Source organism: Eucalyptus grandis, chromosome 8, assembly GCF_016545825.1.
Source record: "Eucalyptus grandis isolate ANBG69807.140 chromosome 8, ASM1654582v1, whole genome shotgun sequence".
Taxonomy (NCBI): Eukaryota; Viridiplantae; Streptophyta; class Magnoliopsida; order Myrtales; family Myrtaceae; genus Eucalyptus; species Eucalyptus grandis.
In genome coordinates this window covers 61,442,291-61,461,128 of record NC_052619.1, presented here as the reverse complement: position 1 = coordinate 61,461,128, position 18,838 = coordinate 61,442,291, and the positions used below count along the sequence as shown (strand labels likewise).

At 37.6% G+C, this 18,838-nt stretch overlaps 1 protein-coding gene across 2 annotated transcripts; it reads left to right on the top strand.

The window, feature by feature from the left end:
• Window positions 1-16,576: 16,576 nt before the first annotated feature.
• On the top strand, window positions 16,577-18,606 carry LOC104415447 (probable aldo-keto reductase 1). 2 transcript variants are annotated; one of them, XM_010026735.2, is made up of 7 exons: window positions 16,577-16,753; window positions 16,934-17,101; window positions 17,207-17,410; window positions 17,513-17,685; window positions 17,816-17,912; window positions 18,025-18,178; window positions 18,260-18,606. In XM_010026735.2, the coding sequence occupies exons 1-7, from the start codon at window positions 16,694-16,696 to the stop codon at window positions 18,454-18,456; spliced, it is 1,053 nt and encodes a 350-aa protein (XP_010025037.1). In that variant the 5' UTR covers window positions 16,577-16,693; the 3' UTR covers window positions 18,457-18,606. The 2 variants fall into 2 exon arrangements, with proteins under 2 accessions (XP_010025037.1, XP_010025036.1); XM_010026734.2 differs by having other exon boundaries at window positions 18,004-18,178.
• Window positions 18,607-18,838: the final 232 nt, after the last annotated feature.

Below are 18,838 nucleotides of genomic sequence, written 5' to 3'. Positions count from 1 at the left end.
GGAGACTATGTAGACTTTGGAGAATTTCCGACTTGTTCATGTTTCAAGCAACCCCGATCATTTTCGAAACCAACTCTTTTTTCTGATTTTCTTTTTGCTTGTTTGTTTTTTTCATTTTTAATGTTGACAAAAATTGGGAGAATTTTGCAGATTTGAAGCTTTGACTTGCTAGTTGTGTTTGAGTTTTCTATGCAGGTGTGGTTAGTGTGTTTTTATGTGTGCAAACTATGTGTGTTTTATTGTGTAGACCAGACTTCAGCAATTGTTTACTATCTGTTATTTTCGTCTATAATCTTGTGCTGCTAAAGTGCTATTTTGTAGCATAATATCCACATTATACTTAAATTTGGATGAATTTTGTCACCATAAAAAATGGGGAGATTGTTGAGGAAACTCCTACCAAGTTTTGGAAGTTGACAAAATTTTCTAGTTCTTATAGTATAATTCTAAAGTTATATTGTAGACTCTTGCCAAAGTCTATTCATTTCAGAAGTCTTCCCACTCTAATGCAATCCAAACTAAAATCATGTTCAGAACGAAAATAAAATCAGACTCAGATTTATTGATCTTGCGATAAGGATTCAGAATGTACGTAGTAGGAATTTATTCTTCAATATATGGCTCTTTGATGATGAATCTCACTTACCTTTTATAAATATATTAATGGCATCAATCACAAATTGATGAAATCAATTTAGAAGAAAAGTTCCTTTTTGGAAAGTCTATTTGTGGAAATCTAGATTTTGATTGTATGGGCGATTAGAATCAATGAATTTTCATATCAATCTTCAAACGGCTACAAGATTTTCTTAATTAATTTTGTCCAACTGATTAATTGGAAGAAATTCCTCTAGAAAATGCCAACGACTAGTGAGACGTGAAGGAGTATTTAAAGAGGTCATTCAATCTATTTGAGATAGGGCGTGAAGATTGAAATTTCAAAGTTTGAAACCTTTCCAACCACTTGTTCTTCATTAATAGTTCTTACAAATCGTATTCAAGAGAGAAAATCACAAGAAGAGTGACTTAATGAGAGAAAATGAATTTTACACTGGATGTTAGCACTCGAAAAAATTGTAAAAACTTAATCTAAGTCGAACCACCATTGATCTCATGTGTAATTTTCTCTTTGTTAGAGAAAACTCATTTATTGTTCTGAAGCTGACAAAACATTTCTAAAATCTAATCTGAAGACTTGCAAACTCAAGTACTATAGTCTGAAGAACTCCAGACTCTACCGTCAAAGTTTGAAGACCGTTAGACTTTAATCTCAAAGTCTGCCCTCACTGACAATGTTCAGACCGAAGAATGAAGATTTATTCAGATGCGGGATTATCTTCAAGGATTCAATTCGTATGGTTTTTGGAAGACCTTATGGCTGGATATAGTATCTACATGATTGATTATTCTTATTGGAATCTACTCCGATTTGAAGATATTTTGATAAGGCGAGTAAACTTGAAAGGTTCTACTTATGGAAACCAAGGATCCTGATTGTATGGGCGAACAGGATTGACGAGCTTTCATCACAAATCATCTAACGACTCGAGATCATCTTAATTGATTTTTTCCAATGGGTAGATTGGAAGAATTCATTTGGAAAGTGCCAACAGTCGTGAAGGCATAAAGGAGTATTTAAGGCGTACTCTCTAGTTGTTCGAGGAAGTGCATGAAAAAAAAAATTAAAAGTCTGAAGTTTCCTAGTTCTTTGCTATTTCATTAGTCGAGCTTAATTTGTACTCAAAAGAGAGAGCAAACACTTATGAGACTTTGGAATAGTGTAGCAGAGTTTCTACTCTGTAAAGTCAAGTACATAGGACTGTAAAATCTCTTTTGATTCATAGTGAAATCCAGCAAGTGGGCTATCAGTACGGGAGAATGGACGTAGGCTTGACATAAACCGAACCATTATAAACTTTGTGTTTCCATTCTCTTCCCTAAGCTCTTTTATTCATTCGTAAATTTATTTAATTGCTGAACTTGCTTTAGTCCATTACTTTGTAGATTCCAGTTTGAAAGAAAAAGTATTTATAAACGTTTCCGCAAAATTTCTTTTAACACCTATTCACCCCCTCTAGGTATTCTCACTAGCCCTTTCAATTGGTATCAGAGCTTGTGTGCTCATTTTATTGAATGTTTTTATTTCTGAGTTAAAGATCTATGGCTAGTAGTTTGGCTCCAAGTTTGGTTGAAGGTCAAAACAACACCAAACCTCCTTACTTTGATGGGAATGAATATAATGTGTGGAAAAAATAAGATGAAGGCATTCTTGAGATCGAAAGATCTCCTAGAATGGGACGTAATAAAAAAAAATGGATTATTCCCAAAGCCATATCAATCTTAGAAAGAGGAAAAGAAGTTGCAAACGCTGGCGAAATGGCACAAGAAGAAATAACCAAGAGACAAGCTCTTGATACTAAAGCCATTTACTCTTTATACTGTGATTTATCTCCTACTGATTACAACAAAATTTCATCTTGTGAAATAGCCAAAGAAGTCTGGGACAAGTTGCATGTCACTTATGAAGGAACTGATCGAGTTAAAGAAACAAAAGTCAATATCCTACTCGGACAATATGAAGCTAGGAGAATCCACTACTGACAGGTTTAGTCGTTTTACAATAATTGTAAACAGCCTAGCATATCAAGGATAGCCAATCTTAGGACCAATAAAGGTCAATAAATTGCTGCGTGGACTCTCTAAAAACTGGAATCACGTGAAAACCTCAATAAGAGAAACCCAGAGGATCATGTCTCTATCTGTAGACGAATTAGTTGACACGCTTCAATCATATGAAGTGGAGCAAATCAATGAGGTAAGAAATCAATTACTTTAAAATCTAACGATGATTTTGATGATACAGATTCAGAAGATGGCATGGATGATGAAGAACTAGCACTCATGACAAGGAAATGGAAGAAGATTCAATTGGAAGAAGCAATGCACTAAAAAATTTCAGAACAAATCAACTAAGGATGATGAAGTCAATAAAGATGTGATTTGTTTTGAATGCAAAAAAAGGGGGGCACATCAGACCCAATTGCCTTATGTTGAAGAAAAAGAAGGGAAGAACTGAGAAATATAAAAAAGCTCTTAAGGCAGAGATATGGAGCGATACTGAATGCGAAGAAAGTAATGAAAAATATGCCAACATATGTCTAATGGCAAATTCAGAATCAAACTCAAACTTTAAAACAGATTCAGACTTAGACTCAAATAAAGAAATCGAGGTCACTATCAAAAAGAAGATCAAATGGTATTTGGATAATGGCTATTCGAGACACATGACATGATATTCAAATTGTTTTATAAAGCTTATGCAAATAAATAGTGGAAAAGTTTCTTTTTATGGAAACAACAAAGGAAGAATTATTGGATGTGAAATTGTGAAAATTAGAAGTCTCACAATCAATAATGTCTTTTTGGTAGAAGGTTTGAATTATAATCTTCTTAGCATTAGTCAACTGTGCGACACTGGATTCAAAATTAATTTCCAAGAAGGCATTTGTTTGAGAACTAGTAGAGATTTCTTTCAATCTTTCACTAGACAAAGACATGGGAATATTTATTTTCTGGATGTAAAACCGGAAAGCTCTCAGTGTCTAATATCAATTCAAGATTAAGCAAACCTTTGGCATAGAAAACTTGGCCAAGTTAACATGAAGTAGATTGCCAAGATCTCCTCCAAGAAGCTTGTTCGTGGACTGCCCAACCTGAATTATCAAAAGTATGAATTATGCACACCATGTGTATTGAGAAAACAGGTTATAAGTTCTTTTAAACCTATAAATCAAGTTTCTACTAATTGAGTTTTGCAACTTCTGCATATGGATCTCTTTGAACCAATCAGAACTCAAAGCATTGGTGGAAAGAGATACTGCCTAGTAATCATAAATGATTACTCTCGCTTTACATGGGTATACTTCCTGGCAAGTAAGTTTGAAACATTCTCTTACTTTTCAAAATTTGCCAAGAAGGTTCATAATGAAAAAGGTTATGCTATTTCAAGCATACGCACAGACTATAGAGGTGAGTTTAAGAATCAAGACTTTGCTAAATTTTGTGATGAATCTGGTTTTCAGTATGTTTTTTTTTTCTCTATATATTCTAGAACATAATGGGGTTATTGAAAGAAATAATAGATTTTTACAGGAGATGGCAAGAACCCTTTTAATTAAAAGTAATACTTCTTCTCGATTTTAGGCTAAAGCAGTTTCTACAGCTTGCTATATTATTAACAGAGTATTTTTAAGACCTATTCTAGAGAACACTCCTTATGAAATATTTAAAGAGAAAAGGCCAAATGGTTATTATTTTCATGTATTTGGTTGTAAGTGTTTTGTTTTGAAAAATGCAAATGATTGAACTGGTAAGTATGAGGAAAAATCAGATGAATGAATTTTTCTTGGCTGCTCAACCTCAAGCAAAGCCTACAAAGTATTCAACAAGAAGACTCAGTCTATGGAAGAATCTATGAACGTCAAATTTTAAGACTCTGTACATAATCAATTGAATCAAAATCAACTTGAAGAATATGAACCTGCTCTAGATCTTGCAAAGTCTACTTCCCCTGAAGTGATTCAGACTTCTAAAGATAAACAACAAGATGAACTAGAAGATTCAACTGAAACAGAGGATCAACAGACTTTCAAACAAACTAGCAACTGAAAATATAAGTTAAGTCATCCCAAATAGCTCATCATTAGCAACATTGATGAAGGAATTCGTACCAAATTCAAAAAGCGAGAAGAGTCTAGTGCTTTAGCACTTGTTTCTAAGATTGAACTCAAAAGTGTAGAAGAAGTCTTAGCTGATGAGAGCTGGATTGAAGTTATGCAAGAAGAACTCAAACAGTTCAGCATCAACGATGTTTGGGAACTAATTCCTAAACCTAAAGGTAAATATATTATTGGAACTAAATGGGTTTTCAGGAACAAGATGGACGAGAAAATAAAAGTGGTCAGAAATAAAGCAAGACTTGTGGCCAAAGAATATACGCAAGAAGAAGGAATAGACTATGATGAGACATATGCACCAGTAACAAGGTTAGAAGTAATTAAATTATTACTTGCTTATACTTGCTATAAAAATTTCAAGTTATTCCAAATGGATGCAAAAAGTGCATTCCTAAATGGATTCATCCAAGAGAAAGTGTATGTGGAACAACCACCTGGTTTTGAAGAACCAAGAAAGCCAGACTCAATTTACAAACTGAAGAATGTCCTATATAGATTGAAGCAGGCACATCGAGCTTGGTATGAAAGGTTAAGTAAGTTTCTAATTCAAAATGATTTTGTTAAATGAAATGTGGATACTACTTTGTTCATTAAAAAATAAAGTAAAGATTTTCTACTTGCTCAAATATATGTTGATGATATTATCTTTGGATCACTTAATGAAAATCTGTGCAAGAAGTTTTCTAAGTCTATGCATGATGAATTTGAGATGAGCATGATGAGTGAATTAACCTTCTTTCTTGGATTACAAGTCAAACAATTGAATAAAGGAATTTTCATTCATCAAGATAAATATGCAAAAGACCTCATCAAGAAGTTTGGATTGGAAAATTGCAAAAAAACTAAGATACCAATGTCAAGTTCTTTGAAGCTGGATAAAGATGAAGGAGGAAAGAGTGTAGACCAAAAGCTTTACAGGAGTATTATTGGTTCACTTCTTTACCTTACTGCATCTAGACTTGATATTGTGTTTAGTGTTTGCATTTGTGCTAGATTCCAATCAGATCCCAAAGAATCTCATCTAAAGGCTGCAAAACACGTCATCAAATATGTTGCAACTACTTCAAAGCTAGGTTTGTGGTATCCCAAAGAATGAGACTTTACTCTCTTTGGATATTTAGATGCGAATTTAGCAGGTTGTAGAGTTGATAGAAAGAATACTTTTGGCACTTGTCAATTACTTAGCAACAAGCTGGTGTCTTGGTTCTTAAGGACGCAGAGTACTGTAACTCTTTCAACAACAGAAGCAGAGTATGTAGTTCTTGGGAGTTGTTGTTCTCAAATCTTATGGATAAAACAACAACTAAGAGACTTTGGAATTGAAGATTCGTGCACCGAGATCAAATGCGATAACACAAGTGCCATTAATCTCACAAAGAATCTAATTCTTCATTCAATAGCAAAGCACATAGAAATTCGACATCATTTCATTAGAGATCATGTTTAGAATGAAGAAATTATGATTCAATTTATTGACTCGAAGAATCAGTTGGCAGACATATTTACAAAGCCACTGGAGAAAAATCTATTTAAGTCTATTCACACCAGACTGAACATCATATCTTCTATCGGTTAAAGTCTAAAGATGATCAAACTTAGAACTTCCAAAAGTTGCGACTGTAAGTTATTTCTGTGTAAGTAATTTAATTTTTTGACGAAAATTTGAAAAGGCACGATTACTTTTTGAATCGCTATTTCTTACTTTATTTTTAGTAATTATCTTTTTTTTTTAATATATGGCAGTTTTTCATTTTCAAAAAGACGGTTTTTACTTTTTCCTTTATGACGATCCGTATACACCGTTTCATCTGCTTTATATATTGTCGAGATTCTTCTTCTCCGTTTACACTCACTCGAACCCTAGAATACAAAGATCCTACTTTCTCTCATTTTCTCTCAAGTTTGATCCAAAAAGTTTTCACCTTTTTCAACAAGCGAGTTCAAGAAATCCTCCAAGACAATGACAATGTCTTTCTAAAGGAAGTCTTCTGGAATTGCGATCAGGGGACCATAGCACATGCTAGAGGGTCCTACCCATTTTGATCTAACTGAGGAAGAGGACTCTTCGCAGCAACATCAACAACATTCTCAACCGCGTCACTCATCACAATAAGGGACTCAAGTTCCTCCGCAGCAACAAGCAGAAAAAGAGATTATTGAAGATGTTGAACCAGTAAGAACGCTAAAACCCGAATTTCTCTTCAAACTCTGCTCTAAGTTAAAGGAATGAGGTACTGCGTTGACTTTCATTGATGAGTTTTTGAGTGAGAGAGGGTACAAGAATGAGACTCATTTTTTGAGAACAATAGAAAGTATGGGCATTGCGCCTGTAGATTTGGCAGCAAGAACTTTTGCCAACTTTCCAAGTGATCCACAGTTTGGAACCTTTAATCAGCCTAAAGGGAAAGATGATGATGAAATGATGTACTCGAACTTGCAGCCCAGGATGAACGTCGCTGCAAATGTTTGTAGTGAAAGGACGGACTTATTTCGTTCTAAGGACCATAAGAGGACTTATTCGAAACTGCTGAAGAGAGGGGTTATGAACCCTAGAAGTGTGGACTTTGATTTTCTTGATTTAGTGAAAGTGAATCTAAGGGAGAAATTTGCACTCCTTCAACTCGAACAATTTTGCTTTGAGACGATTGTCACCTACCCAGGACTCACAGCTTATTTCTATTCAAATCTATCCTTTTTAGATGCGAATAGATTTCTTTTACGGTTAGGGACAAAGAATTTATGGTCGATGTAGACATGTTGGTTGATGTGATTGGAGTGGAAAGAGGGAGTTTCCAACCGATCAGTGTGTTTGTTGCTCATGCTACACTGGAACTTGTTTGAGATAGATTGCTGAAGGCAAGATTTCCTACTCTAGGATGAATGCCTCCAATATCTTACTTCACAAGATCATGATGAACTACATCAGACCCAAATCCACTTCAAAAGCTGATGTATCTCACTTTAAAGCGAAGCTGATGTATGCAATCAACATTGGATTCAAGTTCTCACTGCCTCACACTATCTTAATGCACATGTATAGGACAGTTGTGAAGGACAAAGGTCAACTTCCTTACTCTGCTCTTGTTACTCGACTGTTCAAACATTTCAACATTTAGCCTCCTGTTATTCTATGTGTTCAAACCATTGCTCCAATGGTACTTGGACTGAAAAGGGTTTCAAAAATGAGACTGAATGAGCTAAATAAGGCTTTGGAGCGGCTGAAGGAGAAATCCCCTACAAAAACTAAGCAAGACTCTGTAGTGAGAAGAGGAAAGGCAAAGAGCCCATGAGTACACCAATCAAGAAGAGGAGAGCCCTTATCTTGCAGGACGAAGAAGATGAGGACGATATCACTCTCTTCGCTTTTGCCTTAAGAAATTTGAAGAGCTTTGTTAGTTTTGAGGAGATAGAGGACAAAGAGAACAGAGAAAGAGAAGAGATAGAGAAGAGAGGTGAAGAGAAAGAAGAACGAAGAACAGAGGAAGAAGAAAGAGGAAGAAACGAAGATGAAGAAAAGGGTCAAGATGATTCTCTTGTGCCCACATTTGCTGTATCCTTGTTAGAGGACTCAGAAGAGATAAGAGGTGTAACTGCAGGAGAAGAAAGGGAAAAACATCACCTTGGTGCTGAAGAAGAGCAAGAACAGGAAGATGAATTCTTTTCTCCACCTGAAGGCACAGAAACAAGGGGAGCTACTGACAAAAGAGGTACTTCTTCGTCTGTTTTTACTAGTGATGTTAGTAGATCTTCAGCAGATCTAGAGGATGTCTATGCCTCTCAATTCCTTGAAACTGATGTTGAGGCATCATCTCCAACTCTTGATGTTCCAGCTGAGGTTCCATCATCGATTAACACTCCTCAATCTGACCATGCTGATGCTAGTACTCAAACAGAACCTACAATAGACTTTCGACAACTGCTCAAGCTTATGGTAGAGATAAAGGCTCAACTATACGGGTTAGAGTGTGAATTTCATAACCTTAAATATGCACATCAAGCCACCTTGGTCTCTTTACATGATCAAGCACAAGCCCTGAAGCTTCAAGTTCAAGATAATGCAAAGGGTGAGAATATTCAACAATTGAAGGAGACTCTGAAGGAGTTGGAGAAGACTGTCAAGTCTATGGGGGATTTCTAGATCGTTTGCATCCCCAAACAACCATGAATTTATCCAACTCTTTTTAAAGTTTTTCTCCACTTTTTGCTTATGACAAAAATAGGGAGAGTTTGCATATTTGACCTGACTTCCCGGTTTTTTTTTTTTTTTGATCTTTTTGGTTTGATTTTGATGACTTTTTGCTTGGCATTTTGGACTGACTTTGAACTGGTATACTTTGGACTTTTGACTACTGTTTGATTTTGAATCTTTTGACACTTGCAGTAACTAAGTTCGTGATATTGATTGTGGTTGGATAGTTATTTATCTTGCAAGATTAACATGTTTTTTGTGTTGCCGAATTGATGCTATCCAGGTCCTAATCAACTTATTTTATAAGATATCACGTTTTGCTTGAGTGTTGTTTTGCAAGTAAAAAATTTTCAAATTTGCAGAAAAATTTTGTCACCATAAAAAATGGGGAGATTGTTAGAAAAAAACTCTTTTATTATTTTGAAGCTGACAAAACATTTCCAAAAGTCTAGTCTGAAGACTTGTAGACTCAAGTACTATAGTCTGAAGAACTCCAAACTCTACTATCAAAGTCTGAAGACCGTTAGATTTTAATCTCAAAGTCTGCCCTCATTGACAGTTTTCAAACCGAAGAATGAAAATTCATTTGGATGTGGGATTATCTTCAAGGATTCAATTCGTATGGTTCTTGGAAGACCTTATGGCTAGATATAACATCTACATGATTGATTATTCTTATTGGAATCTACTCCGATTTGAAGATCTTTTGATAAGGCGAACAAACTTGGAAGGTTCTACTTATGGAAACCAAAGATCCCGATTTTATAGGCAAACGGGATTGACAGGTTTTCATTACAAATCATCTAACGACTTGAGATCACCTGAATTAATTTTGTCCAGCGGATAGATTCCTTTGGAAAGTGCCAAAGGTCGTGAAGGCATAAAGGAGTATTTAAGGCGGACTCTCAAGTTGTTCGAGGAAGTGCGTGAAAGAAAATTTTCAAAGTCTGAAGCTTCCTAATTCTTTGCTACTTCATTTGTCGAGCTTAATTTGTACTCAAAAGAGAGAGCAAACACTTGTAATACTTTAGAAGAGTGTAGTAGAGTTTCTACTCTGTAAAGTCAAGGACGTGAGACTGTAAAATCTCTTTTGATTCATAGTGAAATCCAGTCAGTGGGCTTGATCTAAGCCAAACCACTATAAACTTTGTGTTTCTGTTCTTTTCCCTAAACTCTTTTATTCATTCGTAAATTAGACCATGTTTCGATGATATGAAATTGGCTTTTTATCGACGCGCCCACGATTATTTTTCTCTGAGCTGATCACTCACGAGATAACTGATCTATCAGGTGAAGCCATTAAGGGGTATAAACGCGATAGACTTAAGAATTTAATCAAAAATCGACTGCTTGACCGTGCTAATCAGCAAGGGTCAATATGAGACCGTTATAATCGATTAGAGATCGGAGATAGGTTGATTCGACAGAAGCACGTAATTAAATTGTGGGTGTTTCCACATGATTGCAAAATTTGTGTCGAACGGCACTAAACCGATTTTTCTGTCGATTCTGTATCCAGTGCCCGTAATTGAAACCTTAAGATTTTTACGACAACCGAGAGTCGTCGATGAGTCAAAGATGCACAAACATGAATTGAAAATTATCAACCACGGGCCAAACGCAATAAAACCCCTAAAAGCTACCTGGTAGGTTAGGTCACACTAAAATCGAGTCCGGTTGATTTTAACCACGAAAGTGAACTCAGTTTCGGGAATCGAAAGTTCGAGCGTGTCACGATTTATTTTTAGGACATCATCTCATCCTTTGAAGAATTTCCAGCGAGCCCGAAATTTTGGCGGAAAATCAATTTTTTGACAAATTAAATTCAATGAAATTCGGATGGGCACTTTGGTGTGAAATTTTGGCTATCAAATTGAGTTGGTTTGTGAGGGATTGAAGGGAAATTGTTTAGGCTGCTGCCATGGTATATTTGGCCATTAAATTGAAGTTGTTTGGTGTGAAATTGTAGATGAAAACCAAGAAATTTGTAGGGGTTGCTGCTGTGTTAATTTTGGACATCAAATTGAAGTCATATGGTGAAGATTTGTGAAGAAATTAGCTTGTGGATGAAGCTTGGACAGCAAGGGAAGAAGACTTTGGAGGCCAAGCCACTCAAGTGGCTTGATATTTGTTGAAGCTTCTTGGCCAGCTGGTTGACAAACTTGGCTGCTTATCCCCCTTTCTCTCCCTTTCCTTCTTCTTTCCCCCCTTACGTGCGCCCACTTCACCGAGTCCTATTGCTTCTGCCTCTCTTTCATTTTTCCTTCGAAGCTTAGCTCCCCCACTTCCATTCTACTGCTCCACCGCTCAGTCACCATCTCTACCATCCTCCCCACGTGCCCCATCTCCCTCACTGCCACTAACATCAGACGCCACACGTCCCCACCGTCAGCCCCACTCCCAGCACCTACATCTCCACCCCTCACGCCATGTCCCAACTTCAGCGAACCCCCACCACAAATGTCATTTTTAGGACATCTAATGGATAAATTCTAATTGAAAATGGTCATGAACAAGTTCGTGAAGACTATCGACTTAGTCGCACTCAATTGGTTAAAGTTCAATAAATCTTTGGCACGAACCTCAGTTCTCATAGAACCATCAATTGTGTGCAAGTATGAACGACTTCTCCAATGAGGCGACACCTTATACATGAGTGCCTTTGATTAAAATTTTAGATGCAAATCAATTAATGTGGGGATGAATCATTAGACAAATGTCAATGGTTAATTGGAGTTCTAGAACTTCCATGATCTTTGACATAGTCCATCCTTATCCATTATGTGCCACATGCCAATTGCAGGGGGGGAGAAAACTTGCTTGCCAAATAGCTTAGCAAAATATCTAGGCCTCATTTAATAACTTTGGACCTTAGTTTATAAATGACATGGATGAATCGCCATACTTAGGTGTTCCCTAGAATGTTAAATCATAATGACCCTAAGATATAGCCTTGGTGATCAAGGCAAGGGCTGACCAATTAAAAGAAGACATTAGGCATAAAAGAGGGCTTATGTGTCCCCCTAGGCACCATAAGCAATAATGAGCCTACGTTGAGCCTTTGGGAGCAAGCAGATAGGTGGACCAATCGCAAGTGAATACCAAGGAATGTAGGTGCCAACTCAAGATGATAGCTAGGTCAACTCGCCAATTACGCTTAATCATGAGCTTGCACAAAATATCTAAGGGGAGGAGACCTATAAATAGGAGGAACCAACCTTGCATTTTGCCATTTAGCCATTCTATACTCTTTCCCCCTTTCCACTCTCTTTCATGCCCTCATCCTCCAAGTCGCCCCAACAGCCAACCGATCCTCAAGAACCATCTTGGAGCTAGGTCCAAAAAGTAGTAAGTAGACTTTCCTAACTCTTCGATAGGGCGAGGTGCTACATGTATCAATCTTAGGATCTTGTCATTGTTTGCTTGTGTTGGCTTGTATTGTTATGCTTGTTATGTTTGTTATTTGCTTGTTCTTTCATCAAGTGAATTCGTAGTCTCGTATGAGGATTGAGCACTCCCGAATATCGAGGAAAGATCTTGGTGACTTTAGACGTTTGCCAAGGTAGGTGCACAACCCACACTTGGCTTTGAGACAACATTGAGGTGAGTTGCTTCTTGGGGCAAGCAATTGGGTTAATGCCAAAGCTAAAGCGAATGATTCCAAGTCAAGACCACGAGCCCAAATCACTTCTGGCATGTGTTTTAATTGTTTATTCTTGCATCAAGTAAGTTCATGATCTCACATGAGTGTCGAACATACCCAAATGTCAAGGAAAGGCCTCAACAATTTTGGACATGTGTCGAGGTGGATGCACGACCCGCACTTGATCTTGGGACAACATTGAGGCATGTTGTTACTCAGGACAAGCAACAAGTCAGCGCCAAAGCCAGAGCAAACAATGCCAAGTCAAGACCATGAGCTTGAATTGCATCCGGCATGACTTTAACTAGTAAGACACAAGAGTCGTTCATTAATTCACCTTGTATGGCACGCCTTCGGGCCTTTCATCTGGCTAATGAATCAAGATAAAACTAGATTGATTGATATTTGATGCATGGACACACGATGGATCTTTACTACTGACGTTGGGGTATGCCAAGTTGTTGCCTAGGTAAAGCCTCGGATGTTGTCTTGATATTGAGATCGAGGACGATTCTAGGCCAGGTGAGGTCGATACCTGGGGGTCGCCCTAGATGTTGTCCTGATAATAGGATTGGGACAATGCCAGTTGGCAAGAGGGGATTGATGCCTAGTTGATATCGGAAGAGGCAATGGATTTCGACTAACTAAACTGAGTGAAATTGGAAGTCCACGTGTGGTACTTGACTGATGCACGTGTAATGCTTGAACTTATGCTTGTACCGATGCTTAAATTGATGCTTGCAAAAGTTGGGTTTGTTTTGGTATTAGTTGTTGAGTCCTTGCATAAATTTGAGCATACGATTGTATTGGGTCACTTAGTGCATGAATGAGTTTTGCATGATGCACTCATCATTCTAGGATTGTAATGGTCGCAAGTCATGGATCATTAGAAAGCTTGTTCTTTATGCACTAACTCTTCGTCTTTGATGCTTGAAAGCACATAGATAATTGAGAGCATTTCATATACATAAACAAGGCAAGGCACGAACCTTGCTATTGATTTGCTATCGACAAGTGGGTGATGATTTTGTATACGAGGATCAACAGCGAGACATTCTCCTATAGAGGAATTAGGGATTTCTACTTACTGAGTTGTCGACTCATTTGTGTCGTTTTCACTGTTTTAGGTGTGTGATGGATGTTTTGACCCAGTCGCCCATCCGTCCCGGTCTTCCTATGGATATGGTTATCACCGTGACTGATATAGTAGATGTTGAAGGAGATGTTACCTATTGGAAATATTGTACCATCGTATGGGTTCAAGAAGGGGTAAGACACCTTACTTCCTCACATGTAGGAGGCATGGTGCCTCATTTTTGACGGGGACATCATAGGTCCCATTCGTGGCTTCGTTCCTCCTGTAGATCCCATGGGATCTTCTTAAGAGAATGGGCCTACCTTTTTGGAAAAAGCTCATTAGAGGAGTTAGGCTACCCCAGCCTGTTGATCAACTATGTATGAAAATGAAGATAAGTAGCCCAAGACTAGAATGGGCATATAAATGCAACAGCTTTTGATATACGTAAATATGTGCTTATGTTTGCTTTTGTAAGTTTGACTTGTATATGTTTTGCTCGACTACCATGTTTGCTCACTTATCTTGGGCCTAACAATACAATTTAGAGGGTGTTTAAGTTGCTTTAGTAAACTTTGACAATTTTGCACAAATTGACAACTATTATGAAAATCAAGTCAAGTAGATGTTTCAAATCTTTAGAGCTGATTGTTTGCTAGAGTAAGTATTAGTGAGAGAAATAATAGCACACAATGATATATAGTGGTTCTGTTTTAACACAAAACTTACATCAACCTGCCACATTAATAGCCTCAAGTCAGGCCAAATTGCAATAGTAATCTACTAAACAAGTTAAAATCAACAAGCACTAATCCTTTTAAATGATAGACCACACCGTCAGAAGTCAGATGCTGCTATCACTCTTGTACACGTGATTTTTCACATAATTACAAGATAGCAAGAACACAATAGCGAAGTTTACAAGAGAGAGGAACAATATCAGCTAAGAGTACATCTCAGAGTACTATTTAGTTTTCATGTATTAGGCATCTAACATTCGGCCTTCAATGTCTTCTCTTATATAGGCATCCTCAATCTTCCCCTTGGGGATGCTTCAGAGAATGAGATAGCCATTTGAAATCCGTTCATATAGCTGTTCATAGATGAACTACCTATAGTATTTTCGTATGAACATTAGCTAGCTATCCCAAAGTAGGTTCTGCGCTGCTATCCTGTACGGATAACTCTAACGATCTCGTTACAAATAACTCTAACAATTTTAACAAAAGCCTCTTTCCAGTTCTTTGACATATTCCTATTCTTTTACTATGCATATCCAATCGACAACAACTTTTTTTTATTTATCCAACCGATCATCCACTAATGGACGTTGTTATGACATCACCAATGACATGATATCTTCAGCATCGACACAAATATCATTATTAACTTATTTTTAAGTCTAAAAAAAAAAAAAACTTATTTTTAAGTCCATTAGTGCTGTTTGTGGAAAGACAGATTTGTGATCTTTGGCCATTATGGATGTCACTTTTGTCTTCAATACATTGTCATGAACATCTGCAAATATCATAATAAACATTACACTAATAATAGTTTTTGAATCATCAAAATACTTTGAGATGTTTCTCCATCAACTTATTTTAAATACAAACACTAAAAATCAAAATCCCTAGTTTTATATTCAAGCTATTTTGTGATACTTCTGGCCTCAAACAAATACAGGCATATAGGAAATAGAGCCAAGAACAAGTCTTAAGCCGTAAAGTTTCCCCCTCTTCCGGGCGTGTTCGCATTCTTCCAAGAGTAGCAAGCATAGTGCTTGTTTATGCGACTCAAAGTAGTGCATGGCCTTCGACCTCGCAGTCTCTAGTAAGGGCTACCCCCACAGATCGAGTAAGAGTTAGACCATTGTGGCCTCTGGCAAGGGCTTGAGCCTCGTCAAGGGTTGAGCGAGGGTTGTCAACCACAATGAAAAAATAGAAAGAAAAAAAAAGAAGAGAAAAATTAATAAAAAATTCAAAAACAATATTATTAAAAATTATCCACGTCGGTGCATGTGACGCTACATAGGACATTTGACATTTATGTCAGTAATTTCCAGCCAAAATTTATCGGATGGACTGAATTGTCAAATTGTTAAAAGGTTTAATATTATATTGGAAAAAAAAATTTGATTGAATTTGCTCAATTAAAATCGATTTAGAACTTTTTTGGTAATTTCCAATTCAATTTCTCATGCCACCAAATGCTAACGATTTCAAGTTTAAGCCACTCCACTCATGCGCATATGATTTTAAGGTGGCATTTTATGAGTTCGAAGACTTATTTACTCTAAATAGTTCTTTTCCGTCATAAAGACATACAATGCTAATCGCCATATATATTAAGATTGATTTGCAGAAATAGCTTACTGAATGATGTGGAGACTGTAAGTTCTCATACCAATAAGTGTGCATAATCAATAAACTATTTATATGATTAATTTGTAGACTTATTCCGAAAGAAAAATCGACATCATTAAAAGCCTTGTGATGTATTGGGTGATGCGAAACCTAAGTACTGCTTACGATAGGAGACTTTACAACATCCTACTACGACGGGATGGAGCAGCATCCTAAAAAAAATTTGTGTGACCAATTGCAAATCTAGAATTTTAGGTTTGGCAAGCTGGGACCTAACTTCTCGACTGAAGTTTTAATTACATCATTTAAAAAAAAGAAGAAGAAGAATTCAAGCATACAATATAAATATTTTTTGGGACCGGATGGTTTGACCTATTGGTTCCATAAAAGAGGGGTCTGACTATGACTCATCAACGTAAGCAGATGCGCAACGGCTCTAAAGTCTCCACGGTTGTTGGATCCTCTAAGGTTTGCATCACCCGGTACGTCAAAAGTCATTTTTATGACGTCACTCATACTGATAAATATCGAGAAGCTAGTCGATCAGACACCACTTTTTCAAACCTCAGAATTTGGAGTTTTCCTTTCTTTATCATTATCGCCTAAACTCCCATAGATTTGCAGAAATTTTAACGATCCTGAAACCAGAAAATACAGTAAGTAGAAACTTCAAGATATCATCTGAAGATGGCTGAGCATCAGGGGGATCGGATTCCGCGAGTGAAAGTCGGAGCTCAGGGTCTTGAGGTTTGTATTGAAAACTACTTTTTAGTTCGTTAAGTTTAATGGTGTTCATACATGGTCAAAACTTTATCATGTCGTTTCATTGTTCGTGGTTGATTAAATTCTTGTGGATTAATTTAAGCTGCTTCTTGCCAAGATGTTTGAGTTGTGGTTTCTTCTTCTATTGTTTTTGAATAATTGCAGGTTTCAAAGTTGGGTTTTGGCTGCATGGGACTCACTAGTATTTACTATGATCCTATCCCAGATGAAGTCGGCATATCGATCATCACCCATGCATTCGCTAAGGGAATAACATTCTTCGACACGTCAGACATATATGGACCAAAAACCAATGAGATTCTTGTTGGAAAGGTAATGTGAATAAACTGAAACACACAAAACTAGTAAATTAATCTTTCAGCCGATACATTTTTGATATATGGTTATTAGAAAAACTTTGTCATATAATTGTGGCAGGCATTGAAGAAGTTGCCGCGGGAGGAGGTGCAGCTAGCCACCAAGTTCGGTGTGGTGAAAATTGAAGCGGACAATATGGTGATCAAGGGGACGCCTGAATATGTCCGCTTGTGTTGTGAGTCAAGCCTCAAGCGCCTTGGTGTCGAGTACATTGACCTCTATTACGTGCACCGGATTGACACATCGGTCCCGATAGAGGAAACTGTAAGTTCGTTTAGCATGTGTTCCTGTTTGTGGATGATTGCCGATGCTCTAAAAGGCCTTCAGTGATCAGCAATTGATAAAATCAAATGGATGAAAACGCAGATGGGGGAACTGAAGAAGTTGGTGGAAGAGGGGAAAGTCAAGTATATTGGCTTGTCAGAGGCCAGCCTTGACACCATACGGAGAGCACACGCAATTCATCCCATCACGGCCTTACAGATGGAGTGGTCACTCTGGACACGAGAAATCGAGCAAGAAATCGTCCCGCTCTGCAGGTATATCACTATTTACCTCCATTGGAGTAGACTTCGAATTTTTTCCTAAGTTGTTCTACCAAAAACAACCTTTTCGCTTGGTACGATGTTTCTTTTTTCATCTTTTGGCCCGCCTCTCCACATTTTTAAGGGACCTCGGAATTGGCATCGTTCCATATAGCCCTCTTGGTCATGGGTTCTTCGGTGGCAAGGGAGTCACTGAAACTGTGCCTGCTAATGGATTTCTGGTATGTTAACAGTTAAATGGGTACTTCTTTCTTTGATGTTTCACATTCATATACATGACGGTCTAAAAGCTTCTTCGCTAATCCACAGTAGTTTTCCCCTTTTATTTCTCAGGGAAGATTTCCTAGGTTTCAAGCAAAGAATTTGGACAAAAACAAGGTTCTTTACGCTCGAATGGAGAAGTTAGCAGAAAAGCACAATTGCAGCCCTGTACAGCTTGCACTCGCGTGGGTTCTTCATCAAGGCGATGATGTTGTGCCCATCCCTGGTGAGGATCAAACATTTATGGCATTTATTGTCAGATGACATGAATTGGGATATCTGTTCTCAAATTATGTGGTCTCTGCAGGAACGACAAAAATTAAGAATCTCGATGATAACATTGGTTCCTTGAGAGTGAAGCTTACGGAGGAAGACATGAAAGAGATCTCGGATGCTGTACCGATTGATGACATTGCCGGTGACAGGATTGATGAGCACCATGTTCGCTGCTCGTGGAAGTATGCGAACACGCCCCTGAGAGATGGGAAACCGTCGGCTTATTAGACTTCTTTTGATTGTGTTGATGAAGCATCGTTTGGCTCTCTGCCCTCTTTTGCTCCTTGTAACAGCAGTCAGAAATTAAAACTCAGAATAGCTTATATAAAAACAAAGCCAAACCAGGCAATTCTAAGTTATTGGCTTCTTTTGTCCTCATGAACCACTTGTTTGCTGGTTATTCTTCTCCGATACAATAAGGTGCCAGATGCCAGAAATCAAAATGTCAACGGCAAATATTCATTTTACTGAACAGAATGAAATTAAAATCGCCTAGACAAAGTAGCGGATTCTGTCTGTGTGTGTGGCTACTCAAGAAGGACAAGTTTGTCGGACAACGGCACGAGCCCTGCAACTGCTTGCACCCGTAAAATACATACCACACTTGCTA

Coding starts and splice junctions, on each gene's coding strand:
- LOC104415447 (XM_010026734.2), top strand. CDS start 16,694: ATGGCTGAGCATCAGGGGGATCGGATTCCGCGAGTGAAAGTCGGAGCT. Junction 16,754..16,933: donor TCGGAGCTCAGGGTCTTGAG/GTTTGTATTGAA, acceptor GAATAATTGCAG/GTTTCAAAGTTGGGTTTTGG. Junction 17,411..17,512: donor CGGTCCCGATAGAGGAAACT/GTAAGTTCGTTT, acceptor ATGAAAACGCAG/ATGGGGGAACTGAAGAAGTT.